This window comes from Mesocricetus auratus, unplaced genomic scaffold (genome assembly GCF_017639785.1).
Source record: "Mesocricetus auratus isolate SY011 unplaced genomic scaffold, BCM_Maur_2.0 Super-Scaffold_100004, whole genome shotgun sequence".
Classification (NCBI taxonomy): Eukaryota; Metazoa; Chordata; class Mammalia; order Rodentia; family Cricetidae; genus Mesocricetus; species Mesocricetus auratus.
The window spans coordinates 84,898,313-84,918,016 of NW_024429189.1; the positions used below are offsets into that span (position 1 = coordinate 84,898,313).

General features: G+C 44.2%; 2 protein-coding genes across 10 annotated transcripts in view; both read right to left on the reverse strand.

Moving 5' to 3' along the window:
* The window catches only part of Fsip1 (fibrous sheath interacting protein 1), a 122,089-nt gene extending 114,233 nt beyond the window's left edge, over positions 1-7,856 (reverse strand). For 4 of the 8 annotated variants that reach the window (XM_040746022.1, XM_021231000.2, XM_021230999.2 and 1 more), the window contains exons 1-3: positions 7,675-7,856; positions 3,033-3,165; positions 1,764-1,935 (exon numbers count right to left, since the gene is read on the reverse strand). In XM_040746022.1, coding sequence (XP_040601956.1) covers positions 1,764-1,935; positions 3,033-3,165; positions 7,675-7,784 — 415 coding nt within the window. In that variant the 5' untranslated portion in view covers positions 7,785-7,856. Of the gene's footprint in view, positions 1-1,763; positions 1,936-3,032; positions 3,171-7,674 lie in introns of all 8 variants that reach the window. The other 4 variants (XM_040746024.1, XM_040746023.1, XM_040746027.1 and 1 more) reach the window with 4 other exon arrangements.
* A 10,552-nt stretch (positions 7,857-18,408) lies between these two features.
* The window catches only part of Gpr176 (G protein-coupled receptor 176), a 107,920-nt gene continuing 106,624 nt past the window's right edge, over positions 18,409-19,704 (reverse strand). For both annotated transcript variants that reach the window (XM_040746030.1, XM_040746031.1), the window contains exon 4: positions 18,409-18,632. In XM_040746030.1, coding sequence (XP_040601964.1) covers positions 18,585-18,632 — 48 coding nt within the window. In that variant the 3' untranslated portion in view covers positions 18,409-18,584. The remainder of the gene's footprint in view (positions 18,633-19,704) is intronic.

The window sequence follows — 19,704 nt, forward strand, 5'->3', positions numbered from 1 at the left end:
TTTTCACATAACTGTCCACTCACACCGAGACACAGACACTTAGCCCTATCCTACAGTGGGACCACTGGACCCTTCAAAGGGGTTATAAGTTACAGCACTGGGCACAGAAGTGGTTCTCTTGTGATTTTAATTCCCAAGTTGTTTCTCCTTCATCCTGCTAGATTGTCTATATTCAAACCTACAAAATAAAAAGTAAAGCCTGAGACATGGACCCTATTCCAAACTGTCTCAGGCCAAATAGAAGAGAAGGCATGTACCAGAGAACTGCGGTAGAGGGCAGTACATCCTGACCCATGCAGAGTGGGCCAGACACACGGATTCCACATCCACAGGCATGCCTTTTCTCACCCCTCTTTTGCTTTCCTGAATCACATAAGAATGTTTGTGAGAAGACAATAACAGGTGCTATCTTATTTAAAATTAAGGACTTTAGAAATTTTGTCATTCGGGGCTTAACTGACAACATAATAACTAATAATAACAGCAATTGTCATGTATGGACTTGCCCAATGGGTACAATGCAAAGTTCTTTACTCGTACGCACTGGTCAGTCCTCATTATTGGTCAGTCCTCATGGTAGCCCAAAGCATCCTTTCTTCCTTTTAATTAGTAAACTGAGGCAAATTTGTATTTGAATTGCATGCATATCCAAATTGTTCTAACTAGTAAACCAAACAGTAAGCTCCACCCAAAAGTGCCTGACTCCATGGTGAGAGCACTTAGCTACCAGGTAACACTTCCCCTGTGAAAACTGATGAACTTGAGATGAGCATCAATACTCCTGTACTGTCTCAGACTTCCCAGGTCAGATCATTTAGAATCATGCTAAGTGAGAGCCCAAAGAGTCAATGATATTTGCCTATAATGGACATCTCTACCTCTTTAAGGAAAAGAGAGGGAAGACATCGAGAAAGATTATTAACCTAATAATGAGGTTTCTACAATGCTGCTGCTCAAATACTTCAAATATAATAGGTTCTGGTTTAATTCTCAGCTGCCAATCATGGCATTCCCAGGCTCACTGCCTATAGGCAGGCCATATGCAAGGTATTTTGAACAAACTCACACAATATGAAAAAATATAAACATACTGGGAATGGTCAGACAGCTAATCTCAACAACTCCCTTAGTGGTTTCTTATCAACTACAACCCCATACAATATGGTATCATGGTCTGGACTGGCAGTTAGGCCCAAGTAGTTAACTCACCATTACTTCTGGGCCATCACTACAAATGCCAATACAGTAGGTAAAAATGCAAATGGCACCTCAGTGTCATGATGAAAATGGTACTCACCCAGAGAGTCTCTGCAAGAGTCTCAGAGACACCCATGTCCCCAGAGTCTGCATATCACAAAGGAGAACTGTTCTTCTAACTCAATCTACCAGAATTAAGTTAATGTCATGAGAAAAGTAGCTTTTAAGATATCAATATTATTCACCATCACTGGGATTGCCCTTAGAGGGTATTTATAAATGGCCTAATACATCTTATTCTGCAACATTAGCCATCAAAACCGATCCATGGGCTATGCTATACAATACAGAAATACTCATGACTGTATTATGAGCATAATAATAATTTTATGAAGTAATGTGTTTTGTTATATTTCTAAATGTATTTAAAGATTCAACATTCTTATATGTAAAAAATGTGATTAATTTCTCACCAAAAGCATGTCTCCTTTTTGGTTATATACTCCTAATATTTTAAATACAGTATCTGCAATTATCACTAGTCAGTCTCCAAGTGATCATCCCACCTGGATCCTCGGGGGTCATCTGTTGAGCCAAGTCCGAGTCTTCATCTGAGCCCTGATTGGCTGGTTTTGTGCTCTCAGCCCACTTGCCATCATGACTATGTCTTCTTTCTTCCACACTACTGTTTGATGAATGGTCCTCCTTACTAAAATTCAACTTGCCTACCGTGTCAATCTAAAAATAATTTTCAACAGAAGAATTTCCAAAATATAATACTCAAGGACACTTAAAAAGATAATACATGTTGTTAAAACGTCACACTTGGTAGCATTTAACACTAATGGAAGACGCACATGTGGAGAGGTGGAAATACACACACTGACGTTCCTGGAAACGTGGGCCTTTAACGAAGGGTAACTTAACTGCAAACTAAATTTGATGTTTCACCAAATAAATACCATTGCCCCATGATCTTAAGTAACAATGGGGAAGAGTTGAAACTGGCCCTGAAGAGCCATGCTCAGGAGCCAGGAGCCCTGCTCTCTGCTGTCCGCAGCAACAGCCTCTTCCCCTGTACTGCTGCTGAGAAATCTGAATGACTCAGACATGTTTTTAAATTTTGAATGAGACGTGTTTCTAATAAGAGTCTTCTAATGAGGCGCACACGCTTTGGTTATTCTTAATTTCCTATTTTGTTTCAGTTTCCCTTTATGCTTTGGCAAACTTTATTTTGAAAACAGCAGTTTGGCCTAGTTGTTTTCCTGAGAGAGGGCAAAAAGGGCCATGCGTGGATGGGTCAAGAGAAATCACAGTTTGCAAAACTCCAAAATCGGCCCAAGACAGTGAGAGCCACAACGGGGTAAATACATCCCAGGGGAACTGAGTTCCCAAAGGAACTCTCTCCATGGAGGACTGTCTACTCCAGCCCTTAAGCCTCAGCCATTGGAAGGTAGCCACCCTCATGCTCAACACTCCACTATAGCAACAACCCAGGTTCTCTTAGTACATGGCAAATACTTTACCTCCTGAGCTGGCTGTTTTTAAACTGAATCACTTTCATAGTAAATATCAGTAGATATTGGAATACAAAGTTTCCTTCTGAAGCCAAACAACACATAAACCTTAACAAAGTCTAATGTGGACTTTTTAAAAAGCGTACCTGAAAAGAAGACAGTGGGGAGGAGTTAAAAAAAGAACCAAGCACACTCGTCCTGAACAATCTACCAAAAAGTCAGGGACCTGAACACTCCAAAGGCAGCATTTAAGTGGGAGTTAAGGTCTCTTCAACGATTGTGGTTGAGAGTTCGGTTCCTTCCCAAGCAAACAATTACCTTGAAGGCCCCTGGTTCTGGCGAGAGCACCTCCAGAGAAACATTTGAACTTCTACTCCCAGGACGTGATCTTGAACTCGAGGCTGGTTTTGAAATTCCATCTAGGTTTCCCTTTATAATATCCATCGACATCCTGAACTAAGCCAAAGGAATTAAGAAGCAAGTGACTTCGAGGTCTAACTTTCTCCTTAATCTAAGTTTAGAGCCAGTTACTCAGACCCTATTCCCTACCAAAGTCACACATATAAGTGCTCTTCAAAATCACACATACAAGTGCTCTTCAAGTGCTATGTTTGTGGATTCTGTATCAGCTCCCGACAGCGGTTGAAGTGGAATGCAGATGTGAACTGTTGTGGTGCAGGAAAATAAAAACAAAAACGTGCTACCTTGCTCTTGCCCACTCCGAGGACACCTCTCCCATTCTGGGCCCACGACATCTTAACGATTTGCTAAGGCCTTCTGGGCTCACTCTCCTTCCAGCCTTTCCTGCTCCAGATAAGTCATGTTTCTTTGGAGAACTTTCCTCCACAGCACTGTCCGTATTTAATCATCTCTCCCCTCCTAAAATCCGCCCTTCTGCTTCTGACTGGCACAAGAGAATAAAGCCTACATCCTTCATTAGAGGACAGACTTACACTATCTGGCTGTATGTCACCAACCTCCTCCTCAACTACTTTACAGAAGACTCCAGCCACAGACTGACTTCATTATCACCACTTTGTGTCTAGGGTGGATTTCAGAAGTGAGACTAGCTCAAACTAAGCAAAACAGCTTAAACCAGAGGGAGAAGATAAACACTGTGGATATATCCTTCTAAACCATGCCCTTGATAAAGACTCTTCTACATCTGCCTGGTGATGTTGGAACAATATGCATACTGGAAATTAGAAGAAACTGAATCCAGCTTAAATGTGAATGGATATCTTCTGCCAAATCGTTTTTAAATGCTTATAACTATGTGTGAACATTAAAACTGCAATGTCCTTCCTTATTCTACAAAGTGGCCTGTCTTTCATACAGTTTGTGAACCAAGGACTCATGGGTCCAAAGAGGCTTTGCACCCCGAAGGAAGCCCAAACATTAGCAAGCTGAAGCTGCTCTCAGGCGCCCCAAGGAATAACATGGTTTGGCCTCCAACGGCTCAATGTGCCACTGCTGCAAACTTCAGCAAACAGTTGGTTAACTCTTCCCACTCAGCAACTGAAAAGGGCATTGATGTCAACATTATTCACACTCTGTAAAGGGATTGGGGCTCACTCAGGAAGGGCCTGACATTGTTACTGTGGGATGATGGATCACCCTGGCCCCGTCACATCACCACCGAAAAGCGTAAGTCACTAAAAGGCCAAATGTCTTTTCCATACCCTTAGCATCCTGTCGAGGAGGACTCACTGCAGCTTGAGAGGAGCAGGGAGATGGAAGCACTCGGCACAGCCAATATAATACACGTCAAAAAAGGGCAAGGCCAAAGGGGCCCATCTGTGACATGGATCAGCTAAAAGACCCCAGAAATCTCTGCCTTTGCTTCAAAAACTGGTCTGTTACTATTATGTTCCCTCCTAAACACATCGAATTAAACAAATCATGGTCACAGAAAATGTAACTGACAGACTATCTGTGTATTTGGCCATCTGGAAAACAAGTCAGAGTAAAAACCATTGTAATGGGATCTTGCAGATGTATTGTGTGTTTAAGAAATAACTTGTCACACAGAAATTCCAAATGAAAAATGAAGAGCTGTACAAGAAAGCAACCAAACAATGTGTACTTCGCTTTATGAGCACTGAGTATGGACTTAGCAAACATCATGCTTTAGTGAAAGTAAAGTATACGGGCATGGGGAACAGGATCCAAAAGAAGGGATGTAGAGAATCTATAACAGGAAATTGAAGACGGCATCCAAAACTGGCTAAAGCCAAACAATAGTTAACTAAGCATAATATTTAACAGTTCAAGACAGCTGCCTCAAGAGGCGGTGACCAGAAATCACTCTATTATTGCTTCCAATATCAATGTTACACAGAAGTTTAACATTTGGACCATATTTTTTTGGTAAAAGTAAAAACTAACATTAAAAAGTAATGAGTAGATATAAAATATGCAATCTTCAAGGAGCAGGAAGAAACACAAGTGCAGTTTGCAAAATAATAATAATAATAGTAATGTACTAAGCATGTGTGGTGGTTTGGATGAGAATGTCCCCCCATAAGCTCTTATGTTTAACTACTGGGCTCCCAGTTGGTAGACCTGTGTGTGATTAGGAGGTGTGACCTTGTTGGAGGAGGTTTTTCATGGGGGAGTGCCCTCTGAGGTTTCAATAAACTTGCATCATTTCCTTTTAGCTCTCTATGCCTTCTACTTTCAGATCAAGATGTGGCTCTCAGCTGTCCCTGCTGCCATGCTTTTCTCTGCCATCATGGGCTCCAACCTTCTGAGACTGTAAGTCAACTGAAGGCTTTCTTTTCTAAGTCGCCTTGGTCATGGTGCTTTGTTACAGTAACAGAGAAGTAACCAAGACAGAGGTTGGTACCAAGGAATGGGTCATCTCCGTGACAGGTCTGACTATACTGTGTTTTGGAGGAATTGAAAGTCTTTAGGACTCTGGACTAGGAAAGTTACTGAAGTTTGTAGGCAGAGCTTAAGGGCCCATTGGTGCAGGTTAGAAGACAATGTGCTGAGGGCTATGTGGACTGAGGAGGCCCACAAACCTCAAGATGTTCGGGGGGAACAATCCTAGCAGCGGGGCCACAGCACATTCTTAGATCTGGCAAAGAATGTGGCTCCTTTCTGCCCTTGTCCTAAAAATATACCTAAGGCAAAAGTGAAAAGAAAAAAAAAAGACGACTTAATTTCCTTGGCAGAGGAGATTTCAAAACAGCCTAACACTGGCTCTGTTGTGTGGTTATTAGTAATCACTCTCATGTGGGTCTACAAAGAAAAGAACAACTGGTACAAACAATTTTTTTTTGTTTCATGCATTTCCCCATTTAACGATACATTTTCTTAGGGTATTAAATGAATCAAAATTAAAATATCTGTCACCTTATGATAATCTGTGAAGTAGATGCGTGGCTAGGCTCTAATGGTAACAAATAACTGTTCATACATGCCAACGCTTTATTTTGATCAGCTCATGTAGTTAGGACATGATCTGCTCTGATAAGGCAAAACTGCCTGTGTCCCTAGATTGGTTTGCTTCTGGTCTGCTTGTCTGGAAAGCCTAGTCATATGCCCCAGCCTGATGGGTGTCCAAAGGGACCTACCTATATATTTGGTTTACGTTTCTTCATAAGAAAAGCTGAGTTCCAATAAACCTACCACAAGACCCAGCAACTCCACTCTTAGGCATATATCCAAAAGATGCCCATTCATACAACAAGGATGTCTGTTCCACTATGTTCATAGCAGCATTATTTGTAATAGCCAGAACTTGGAAGCAACCTAGATGTCCCTCAACCAAAGAGTGGATAGAGAAAATGTGGTACATTTACATAATGGAATACTATTCAGCAGAAAAAAAAAAACAATGGAATCCTGAGATTTGCAGGCAAATGGATGGCACTAGAAGAAACCATCCAGAGTGAGGTAACCCAGTCACAAAAAGAGAAACATGGCATGTACTCTCTCATATATGGATTTTAGACATAGATCTGGGGAGTGCCAGCCTATAATCCCATGGTCAGAGAGTCTGGGAAACACAAACTTCATTTAGTGGCTGAAAGAAAAAGAGGCAGACTCCATCGGTTAAGCACTGAGCTGAACTCAAGAAAGCCAGTAACAGAGAGGGAGGACTGATGACCAAAGGGATTAAGACTGGGCTGGTTTAACCCCCAGAAACAGCTGACCAGACAAAGGTTAACTCTTGAATCCCAGGCATCAGCCTGGGAATCCAGCATGGGACTGATCAAGACCCCCTGAATGTTGAGTGTCAGGGAGGAGGCCTAGGTAATCTATTGAGCCTTGGGCAGCAGATCAGTACTCATCCCGAGTATACACACGGACTTTGGACCCCCATAGAACAATGTGAGGTGCACTCTCACCCTGAACTCTTGGGGAAGGGTCTAGGCCCTGCCCTGGATGAAATGACAGACTATGGACACCCCCATGGAGGGCCTCACCCTCCCTGGGGGAATGAGGGGATAACGGGGGGGGGGTGGGTTGGGGGGAGGGCACGGGAGGAGGGGAGGGAAAGGGAGAGGGACCTGGAACTGACTTGTGAAGCAACCTTGTGTCTTATCTAAATTTAAACTGAAAAATAATTAATTAATTAATTAATTAATTAAAAAAAAAGAGAAAAGCTGAGTTCCAGGTCAATGTTTAACAGCCCTCTTCCTATTTTCTTTTTTTTTTTTTCTGTGTCATGACTATGTGTGGTTTACAGTCTTAAGCTATTGACTAGTTCTCTAGACCACAGTGGCAAGAAGGTTCAGAAAGATGGACTAACACAGAAACCAGGATTTCCCTGAGACTCCACAGTCCCACCCAGGGATGGCCACGCCCCTGTAGTCACGCCCCACTGTGGCCTGGGCGGGCAGGCCACACCCACCGCGATGGCCCCGCCTCTGGAGACCGAGTCCGCCCACTCCCTCCAGTCGAGCCCTGGCAGGACTCCGCCCGCCCTCCCGCCGGCACTCGGTTGTACCTCACAGCTGCTGACCTCTGCCCGTGGTCCGTGCGGTCCCTCACCTTCCCGGTGGGGACGAAGGCTGGACGCCTAGGCACTAACTGGCGCCTCTGACATCCAAGCGTCATCCACTTTCCCTCGAGGGGGGCGGGTCTTTCCCGCCACCACCGCCTCTGAGAAGCCCGCTGCCTCAAAGAACGCTGTTGCCCTGGCAACTGGAAGCGCGCGGATCTCGGTCTCGCGATAGGTGTAAGGGGCTGTACCATCAGAAATTGGCACTGGGGACCGGAAACTACAAGGAAGACTGCCGAAGCTGTGGGGATGGGAGGTTGTGGGGCTGAGACCGTCCTATAACCTTTGCAGTAAATGCTCTAGGTGAGGAATGGTCTGTTCATGTTTAGACTGGACTCCGGAACGAGGATCCCGGTGTTTACATGGCTCTGACCAGCTACTAGGATGTCTACAAGCATCTGCCCTCTCCGATCTCAATTACCTCCCGTATCACATCAGCCCTTGCAAGACCGATGTGCAGCTCAGAGATGTCCTATGTGAAAGTCTTGACAAATCTGGAGAGCTCTGTGTGTAAAGGCTGGGCTGCAGAAAAATAAAATTTAAAAAAGGATTATGATGGCTTTACACCCCTTCATAATTATTCATAATTTCTCTATGCATAAGGTGCCTGGATCACCAAACGGATACTTTCCAACACCTGCTGCGTTCCGGTCTGAATGACCCTTGATTGTTTACAAGGTGTTTGCACACCCAGAGCTCCTTTATCCTCATGCTTTTGGGCAGGTACGGTAATTCTTCAGTCTTTTTCATGAGAACATACGAGTATAAATTGAGTCACCCAAAGAGCACAGTATAATCTAAGGTAGGACAGGGTGTAAAAACCTGGCTGTAAACGCCATCTGTGTCCTACTGATCCTGGTTCTATCTGCACGTCAGATGTCTCTCTTGAACCCCATTCCTTTATCAGACCTTGGTCAGGCATGTCTGCTCAGCTGTGTGAGAGCCCTCTCAAACTTAGCGATCAGACATCAAACCACTTTCCATAGTCTCCTCTCCCCACCCCAGCCCATCCTCCAAGGCTCAGCTCAGCGACTTCGGTGTCATCCTCACGGCCTCTTCCCCGCACAAGTGTTATAAACGCTAGCGGTATCAGACTCCAGACGCTTCTCACACCTGCAGTGTTCCCACGCTCTGCTAGATGTTTGCAATAATCTACCTGTAGTTTCTTTGGCTAAAGCCCCTTTGAACCTCCTGTACTTGTGGCACTTTATCCTGTAACATGTTCGGAACCTCAGTCAAATCCTGCCAGCCCTCTGCCCCATGTTCCCCATGATTCTCCATTTTCTTAGAATCCATACAATGCCCTCAGGCCCTAATAATCAAACTGTTAACCTCGCTGCCCTCCAGCCTCTGTCTTCACTGTTCAGGTCTCCAAAGGAAAATTCCCTGTATTTCTCAGGAAATTTATGATTTTTCCAAATCCCCCCTCTTCTTAAAGTTTGGAAATCCAAAACAGAAGAAAATATTCTGCTTCTGGATGAGAATTAACCCTTAGCAGCCTGCGTAGAGATATAACTGAAGGAATCTGGGGGCACCACTGCCAAAGCAAGAGCAGAAATCACGACACTAAGTCAGAAGTTGAGGTCACCATTTCCTGGAGCTCAGGCAGAAATACCAGGGAGGGCATGGCAGTGTTGTGCACCCATCTTCCTTAGAGTCGTGTATTTGGGCCCTGCCTGTGCCAGCAGGGATTCATTTTTAGTATTTGTTTGAGCTTCTCTCTCTCTCTCTCTCTCTCTCTCTCTCTCTCTCTCTCTCTCTCTCTCTCTCTCTCTCTCTGTGTGTGTGTGTGTGTGTGTGTGTGTGTGTGTGTCTCCCCGTCTCTGAATGGCTCAGCAAGTAAATGCATTTACTATGCAAGCCTGGAAACCAGAGTTCAAGCCACAGAACCTATAAAGTTTTTTTTCTGACCTCCACATGGGCATCATGGCACAAATGCATACATACATACATACATACATACATGCATATTTACATTTAAAGAAGAACAAAGAAATAATGAGTTTGGGATTCAAAGTAAGTCCTTACCTTCACAATTCCCAATCCACAGTATTAACTGGTAGATTTACATGCTAAGGAAAAGTGAGCAGCAGCTAGAGGCGGGGAGGGGGGGTGTCCCTCAGTGGTAGGTAAGAGACTCTGTATATGAGTCACAGCAGTACCAAAAGCAAGGACAAAGAAGTAACTAAGGTTGCCTTTCTGACGTGCAATCTAGATGTGGGGAGTGGACCACAGCACAAAAGGTTCCAGCAAAGTTGAGTAAAAACTGAAAACAGTATCCACTGCACCTTCAGCGTTTCTGACCTGGACTTACTGCAGTCAACTAACTAGTCAAAACGGGCTTGAGCCAAAGATTAACGCCTAACCAAATTACTGCCTCCACAAACTACTGTTTGTGAAAGTCACCTATCAAAATCCTCATGTGTGCTTGTCCAAGGCTACTGTTCAGGGACAACCTGGTTCAGTATACCTAAGCTACAATTCTGCATTCTCTGTTCCCCTAAAAAATGCTACTTCCTTTGACCTTGGCACCAGTCCTCTCTTAGTTAATGTTTTGTTAATCAAATACTACCTAGTGATGTTCTCTGTGTTTTCCAGAATTTGAAGATAATGTATAATTCTTCCAAATGCCTCTAAATTTAATCATTTGGATTTGGAGGCTTTTCTTCTTTGTATCTGGGTGTTGTTTGTCCTGGAGGGTTCCAGAGTTGAAAATCTAGGCTTTACACATATAAGGAGGCAAGTGTTCCACCTCCAGGCAGTATTCCAGCCCTAATAATTCCTATTACTTAAACACATGCTTCAGGGGATCATAATAGTAAGAATATGAAAGTTGGAAGTATTTTAAGAATTATTTAGGAGCCTGGAGGTATAATTGCAGAATGTGTACTTAAACCTGCATGAAGTCCTGGGTTTGACACCAGCACCAGAAGAACAGAGGGAAAAGGCCTTGCAGTTCATATTTCCTGTCTCTACATGTGAAAGATCAGTATTTGTCAGGGGCTTAGAAACACAACTTGTCTCTCCAACACACACATACACATACACACACACACACACACACACGTACACACACACACACACACACACACACACACACACCAGCTCCCTAGTTCCTCTAATTGGAATACAGTTTCCCAACTGTCTGTGTAGCTTGCTTCCTGAGAAGGCCCTGTAGTCACAAGCTTAAATAGCCATCTATAACCACACTTCAAATGAACTACAAAGAAGATTTATTTGGGATCATGGTTTTGGGGGTTTTCAGTCCATGGCCACTTGGCCCCTTTGCCTTGGGCCTTGGCAGCACAGTATATTGCGATGGAAACACTGATGAGACGGGTCAGCTCCCCGATGACAGCTAAGACAGAAACTAGGGGGTCAGGGTCCACTGTCTGCTTCAAGAGTATGCCCCAGCCCCCCTCACCTACGTGCATCCCACATAACTGCCCTGCAAAGGCTGCAGCATCTCCTAATAGCACCACAGGCTGGCAGCAAGCATTGGCACCATTAGGGGACAGTTATCCAAAGTATGATTCCTGCTTTTTAAGTGTTTTGATAAAGGGGGTGGGCTAGAGAGAGAGCACAGAGGTTATGAATACTGGACTTCATCCAGAGAGTGGGGTTCGGTCTTCAGCACCAATATATAGACAACAATCAGTGAGACCTGGCGGTCTCCTTGGCCTCCACAAGAACTATGCACAAACAATACACAGACATGCTTGCAGAAAAAACAGCCATGCACAGAAAATAAAAAATAAGAAATAAAAAAGTTTGTAGTAAGGAAGAAAGCACCATTATTATGAGTTTGGTATTAAATAATTGGGTAGCCTTGTATAAGTTCACAGATGTTTATGGCCACTATGTCCTCATTTGGGAAATGAAGCTGGAGATGGTTTGCAGTTGTTGACACCACTGCACAGCAGAATCGACTCCTGACACCAGGATTGCACTGAGAACTGTAACTGTATCACCCAATGAGCTTGACAAAATGCTGATCAGGTCTCTGGTGGGACTGTCACAGGTGACAGCTCGGCTCCTGAACAACAGATTGCTCCTTGAGTAGATGTAGGTAGATCATCTCCACTTGTCAACACACTGCTCTGCTCTGGGAACGAAGGCCACGTGTGTATGTGTAAGTGTGTGCATTATGTGGAGGTCTATAGAATGCACATATATGTGTGCAAATGTGACCCAGGTGTGCCAATATGGGTGTAGAGGTCAGAGAGCAATCTCAAGTGTCCTTGCCTTTTATCTTGTTTGAGACAGAGTCACCGTTGTCTTTCCATGGCATGTGTGGGACTGAGACTGGCTGGCCCATGAACTTTCTGGAATTTTCCTTTTCCCATCCCCCACCTCCCCAGAGGCTTACAGAGCTTTTGTGGGACTTTAGGGATATGAACCCAGGTCTGCACACTCAAGTGTCAAGTGCTTTTACCTACTAAACCATCTCCCCAGACTCTCTCCCCAGCTCTTACATTGGGTGCTTAATGAGGCCCATTAAGAAAATTCCACATTTCGCGGCGATGTGGAGGAAGAGAACTCAGAGAATACGGAGCTATGAAGACTGCACATGGTCTCTGGTGTTTTCCCTTTTTAAACAGTTGCCTTTTAAAATGTATGCAGCATGAGAACTATAAAAAACAAATGGAAACAAAATGTGTGTCTCTCACTCTTAGTCATCCCACACTAAGTCCTTATTGATCACATTTTCATAAAACAGTCTTGATGAGTTCGTCTCTGTCTCTGTATTTTTATCACTTTATTTGCCTCCTACTGTTTTCATTTTGCAAACTGCTCCAAGGCTGTGTGGACCTGGAGAGCAAACTTTAATAAGCTGGAGTTGTGCTGTATTTGTTCTTAAATTTCTGCATATACCTGTGTCATATGCAGGGTGGTAGTCTCAAAACAGTTAGCATTCAGATATGACAGAAAGTGTCATCTTTTTCTGTGCTGCGTTTTCTTCAGTTCTGCGTTCTGCAGAGACTCTCTGGAGAGTGTTATGCCTTCGGAGAATTCCTCGAGTTTTTGCAGAATGAATGTATTTTAAGCTAAATTTCCCCTGGTCTTATTCCAGGTTGGGGGACATATGGCAGTGTTGATTTTGGAGTCAGATTTTGTTTTTGTTTCCCATCTCTCCCTACTCTTGACGCCTTCCTTCTGAGTGGAGTCAGTTTTGAAGGACTGAGAAAAAGCCCACATTGTGTCCCATCTGGGGTTCCATCTACCAGATGCAGTGCCCCAATTTCCCTGGTCTCACCATAAGCTTTTACCAACTGTAACAATGTGCTGGGAGAGCAAATTCAAAAGCCACTTCCTGTGATGGGTTGTTAACAGTGCGTGCCATGGCTGGGCCCCGCCTCCTGTGATTCCGTGCTCAGCATTGTTGAAAACGACATTTGCAGAATACTTAGGACATGCCTCAGATTCTTCATTGCTCATTTCCCCATGTCTCCCTAGTTGGCAGAATTGTCGTGAAGATTTATATTTGAGAAGGTAACCATCAAGAAGGCAATCGCGGCGTGCCCTCCCCCACCCTCTCATCTCCCCCAACCCTCCCCCACCAATCTGTGAACTAATCTGCCCTGAGTCTTAACACACAGTTCTCAACCTGTATTTGACCGAGTTGCTTATGTCCACTAGATGGCACTGGTTATCTGCTGAAAAGACTGCCTCCGCCTCTCAAAAGCGCTTGCTTTCCTTGGATGTTAGGTGTGACTAAAGAGACCACTGGACTGAAATCTCGGGTCCCTTGAACTGTGCTTGGGTGTATCTTTAAATAACCATTCAAACGGGAGAAGTGAAAATTAGATCCGAAAATAGTAAATAGTATAAATAGCTAATAGGAACCATTTGATGACTTTAGAAAAACAGGAAATTCTCACGTATTTATATAAAAACAGCAGATGTGCAAAGTGTGTGTTTTGATTCTACTTCCTCTTTTTTACACCAATTTCCAGCACTTCTAGCCCAGCGCATTCACAGTGCCCTCCGCATAAGTCAGGGTGAACTGGGGGAGTAAACAGTGTCTAAAAGAACGACGCCCAGGTAACAGGCAGTCTCGTTTTTATCCCAAGTAAGATGCCTTTTGTTTGCGTGTCTCTTTATGGTACCTTTTAAGCAACTAATGCTGAAGTAAACCCGCTGCCAGTGGATTCTGTGATATTTGAGGATCTCTTGGGGTGTTGTTCGTCTCCCCCCCAGTTCTGCGGGTCCAGGGACCATACAGGAGCCTGCATTTTAGCCAGCACTGTAGCGATTCTGGGGCAGCTGGCCCCTGAGCCTATTGGGAACAGTGATGGCGCTCATGTTTCAGAAGGTGAGTGTTGAGGCCGGGCCTCCAGCTCCGTGGAGCTCTTCCAGAGATGGCTCCCACCAGAGCCCCGAGTGACAGACAGCAGGTACTTCCCTCCCGCATCCTTCATTCGGCACCTTCCTCTTCTTCCTTTCTACGGCTGATGCCTACTTGGATGGAGTCAGGTCCCGGTCAATGGACACCATTTTTTTTAAGACTTGATATTTTTCAATGCTTATTGTTCCAAAACCATAATGATGCCTTGTTCATTGTTCTATTTTTAAGTGAAAGGAGTTAGTGCGAGCATTGCCGTGTGACCTTTGCTCGTTCAGGGACTGTGAATGTCAAGCGGGGCTTGCCAGAGGCGATAACGACGAGCACACACACTTGTGCTCCCAGATGTGCCACACACACACACAGATGTGCTCTCACCCCCCCACACACACACACACAAAGACCAGGGGACCTACAAGTTGCAGAGGTTAGTTTTTAAGGATTTATATTTTTATCGAGGGGGGTGTGTGTGTAGAAATGAGTGTGCACTCGAGCACATGCAGGTACCCTTAACGGCCAGAAGAGGGTATCCAGTCTCCCTAGAGCCAGAGTTACAGGCAGCTGGAACCAGACCCCTGCCATCTGCAAGAGCAGTTAGGGAGGGCTCAGCCACCCGGCCGGCAGTCTCTCCAGCCCCTATAGATTTGTTTTGAAAAGCAACAGGTGAATGAACATGAAGCTATGTTCTGACGCCTACTGCAGGGCTCGGGAGGAGGTCTTGTCAACTCTGCCCTCAGAAGGGCAGCTTGCCAAGTACCTTCTTCAGGGAAAGGGACAGATGTTTCTCTTCTCTGAGAGAGTTCCCTCAGTGACACCCTGCTTAGCCTTCTCATTATGTCTCTAGCTCCAAAGTCATGTCACCTGCACAACCCTGTACCTGTACAGAATTAAAGAGTTGCCAGGAACTGACTAAGGCAAGTCCCAGGTCCCTTGCTGGAGCCAGCTGAGACTGCACCGTGCTGTTCCTGGTACCTCCACACTGCCAGGGGGTTGGGTGAGCCCCCCACTGCACGTGAATAATGACTGGGGAGAAGATGATGATTTCAAGGCAGCAATCAATGCTGGGCTGACCGCCAACAGGTGCCAGGCTGTCTGTGCCTAGCCCGCTGGCAAGCTTGCCTTTGAATTCAAAATGGAACTAGTCCCATCGGCTGTATTTTGTTTGTTCCTTGTGTTCTGTAGCTTGCCCTACATATTAAAACATAGCTTGGGTTCTGTGTTAGTTATCTTTGCCTCGCTGCTATGAAAAAACACCCAATAAAAGCAGCCCAAGGATTAGGTTCATGGTTTGAGAGATACAGTCTATTGTGGCAGAGAAACCATGGCAGCAGGAGCATGAATCGGCTGGTTACATAGCCTTCTTGCCAGGTCAGGAAGCCAGGGAAAATGAACACCGGTGCTCTATACACCTCCTTTTCATCCAGTCTGGGCCCCAGACCATGGAGTGATGCTCCCTGTATTCAGAGTATAGCTTCCCACTTAGAGTTGAACCTCCCTGAAAATGTACTCATTGAAAACCTTGAGAGGTTTCTCTCCTACGAGACTGACTTTAAATCCTGTCAAGTTGACAGGGAGCTCAACCATCAATCATATTAAAATGGAGAGAAGGTGTATGTTACAGAAAACTTGACCATGACATACACTTCTGTACTATTTCAGTAAGAAGTTAAATGAAGACAATTAGCATAACATGGTGGATACAGATGCAAACCAGCTTTGAGGGTCTTAAGCTGCAAGGCACAGAAATAATTTTTCTTCCAGGTAACAGCTCAGAAATAAATGGTAAGTCACTAGGCAGAGAAACCTGTTCATCAGGCAAGGCCAGTCTGTCCCCTCCTGGCATTTTAAAACAGCTTGCATTGTCTCTTAAGGGTCTTTTTTCATGGTTTAAATTCACTGTTTCTCTCTGAACTCACACTGTGAAGTAGACCAGGAGCTAGTCGTCGTCTTGATAAATGCTGATTTAGTTCTTTAAGCCCTTTGCATATCTGATCATAACTCCTGATTTAACAGAGTCTGCTTTGTTTTCTCTTCATTTTTATCATATTGGACAAACCCGAATGACTTCTAATTGATGTTTTATATTCCTGGAACTCAACCTACTACAAACACACGAAACCACTTAATGCATCTCATCTGACTGGATGCTGGTTCTTTCTCTGCCAAGAGCATGGCCAGAGGCCAGGCTCTTAGCCTTGCACAATCTGTTTGTTCCGATAATACAATAGAGGAGGATAGGCGTAGAGAGCAGAGGAAGCCTTGAGTGTGGAAGTCCTATGTGAATATGTATTGTTTGACACGGGCACAGCCATGCCAAGGACTCCAAAGCCTCAGAACCATGAGAACGGCAAAGCTCCCCACCCCCTCAGCAGTGGGACTCAGCGGGCTAGGAAAACTTTGCTCTGGTCTGTGTGCAGAAATGCCCACCATAGCTTTCTCCCTCCTGGATGTTTACAGCCTGAAGACTGCTCCCCTGCACAGACTACTCATACTGAGATTAGCTAAATCCACCTCCTTGCTTATCTGTAGGTGATAACCCCGCCTCTATGCAGTAACCCCTCCTCTCTGTTCAACTGTTTATAATAAGCATGCTGAGCTTCTGCGGGGCTGTGGTTTCTCCAGCAGAGCCGCTGCTAGTCCGCTCGATACCCGCTTTTCTGTGTCTGTGTTTGCTGTTCATTCTCTTGCCGCTGGCTCCAGAGAGGATTCGTACCTGGAGCCATGCTGAGTGCAGTACATAGAGATGGCTCCCATTACCCCAGCCTGGAGACACTGGGATCCTCTGCTTTAAGATGCCTTTAGAAATAGGCCCCAAAGGAAAAGACGTTCACACCAGCATAAGAGGTGCCTGCCCAACAAGGCAGGCAGCAAAACACAGCCAGGTGGCAGAAAGAACCATCCATCATCCTGGTCTCCTGCAATCATCTAAAAAGGAAGTAAACAAAACAAAGCCACAAGGGACATTCCCTATTTGTACAGCCCAAGTTAACAGAATGGATGAAAGATTGGCTTGTGTTTATGAGACTGTGTCTGTCTGTGATCCACCTTTATTACTGATTCTGGGAGAGCAAGCCTCTTCTCACTTCCGGCTCCTTTATCAAATCAAGGGATGATAAGGCCTAAAATGTTTATTTGTTCTACAGAAATTGAGAAAGTAAACGTGGTTTTCAGAGTTCTTTGTTTATTTATTTAGTGCACGTGTGTGCCATGCACAGGTGGCCCCCAAGTTTCAGGGAATCTTACACATGGGCAGCCCGCTCAAACTCCTGCATTATTTGACTCTCAGTCTGGTCATTTGAGTTGAGTCATCCCGCAAGCTGTTTCCACGCAAGTGAACCTTCCATGTCTCTAATCATGCCTAGTTGGAGATTCCAAGGAGGACAGCAGTTAGATGATTGCATACATCCTGCCCACCTGCTCGCTCTTTCATTTTAGGTACAAGGTGTCAGGAGTCAGGGCCCTTCTGGTTATGATACCCGTTTACAGGTCTCTCTATAACTAGCAAGGAGAAAATAAAATCCACATTGGGAAAATGTTTATTATCTTCTTCATCTACTGTCTACTGAGTGAGTTAAACTCCAGGGTGACAAAGACACTTAAAAGCGTTACTTTCCACTCCACACATCTTTCTTATGGATTAGGTATTTCCAGAGGGTCATAAATTCTGGCCCACAATCCTGAGCAATGTTATGGTGATGGATAAGAGTAATAGATACTCTTATGATGATGTCTTCTATTAAATCACAGAGTTGGTGAATGGCTAGGCTAAGGTTCTCTGAATTCTAAGTGCTGTGACTATATGCCGTAAATGGTTGTTTTACAGAGAAATAATTTTGCCAGATTTTAAAAATAACCTCACCATCATCCATCAATCAAAATTGCTCTCCATGAAATCTAATTTTCACTTTCCTCCTCCGATTGTTGCCAGCATGTGATCATTAACTGAACCTTCGCATGGTCTTTTTCTCCTCTAATATATCAAGAGAGCAAGGACCATAACCCAAACACCTCACCAGAATTATATGGTGTTATTAAACTAGTAGTATTTACTGTTATATAAGACTACATCTTGACAATATTTTATATATTTGTAACATAGAGCATCACGAGTCTCTCAGAAATGTGGGTGATGGTGAGTGATTTGGTGGCAGGGGCCCTTCACTTCAACTAAGGCTAAATTGGATGCAGAATTAGCCAAGAGACATAAGAGCATGTCGCTGAAGAGTCTCAGCAGGCCAGACTGCCGCTTGAAGACATTTACTCTAAACCAAATGCCTCCACAGCATCGGGAGGCTGGCGGAAGTTTGGAAAATGACACCGTGAGAAACAGCTGCCAAGCATTAAGGATTTTAATCTAGTCCCCAGTACAGCTTAATAAAATGTGGCAATTGGGTATTCAAAAATAGTCGTGATAAGGATAGATGGTATTGATCATCAGTGCTTTGGAGGCTGCAAGCAGAAGAATGGGCTCTAATGCCTGAGTACTGTTTTTAGCTGTCTCGAACTTGCTTCATCTCTCAGGGCTAATGATGCAGCCATCTGTGCCTCCAGCTCCCATCTGCAAAACAGAGATCATATCATTTCCTACAGATCCTGCAGAGCGTCTGCGGACTCTCTTTACCACTCTCCAATGACACATCAGATATAAATACAAAGCAGGCAATAATAAACTGAAGACTACTGAGGGAACACACTTCAAAGCAGGGTTCATAAATTAAAATTAATTAAGAACTTCTCAATAATATTCTAATGGCTTGGAGTGGTTGATGCAAATGTATTTATATTGCAGTCACTTTAGATGGTGTAAGTAAATAGCATAAATTACTAACAAACAAATGAGTGCCGGGATGCTTTGGCTCATTACACAGTATATTTGCATACATTTTCAAGAATATTATGAATTATTATGAAATATTATAAACTGATTTCTGAAGCCAATTAGCATTACTTAAGTTAAACTTACTTTAACAAAGTAGCAGTGTCCCAAAAGAATGGTAATAAACTCAAAACAAGAAATTTTTCTTCTTGGTCATCAGGAGATACAGGGGGATAGAGTTCAGACTAGCCCATCGCTGTCTTGTTCATACAGTGAAACCAAAGGAGCCATCTGAGTCAACAGGCACCTGCAAAAGCCCTTGCTTACTCTGCCTCTGACAGCCACAATCTCCTCGTTTCTTCAGTTTCCTTTAAGGAAACATCAGGGTCTTCCTTGATTTAGTTGAGTGCTGTGTTCCAAAATTCAGAAGTTCTTGAACATTAGCTTTTATTTTTATGAAAACAATACATGTAAATGGACTTTCATTATAACTAAAAGGCTTTAAAACAAATCCAATAAAGAGTTCCAGAGATGAGGACCTGCGTCACCCGAGCTGTGCCCTCTGGCACTTGTATACTGTCACTAAACAACATGCATATTCTACCTTTTGCACCACCCATCTAGACAGAATTGAGTTGCCTCCTGTCGTGGCGATGATTTCACTATCAGCTCTCCTGCTTCTCCATCATTCTCTAAATAGCACTCTTTCTTTGGTTAACTCAATTCCTGGTTTTTACACTGATCTGCACATGTGAACACCATTCACACCAGAGAGTTAGTCTATACTCCCCCTCTCACCTTTCACTCCTCCTGG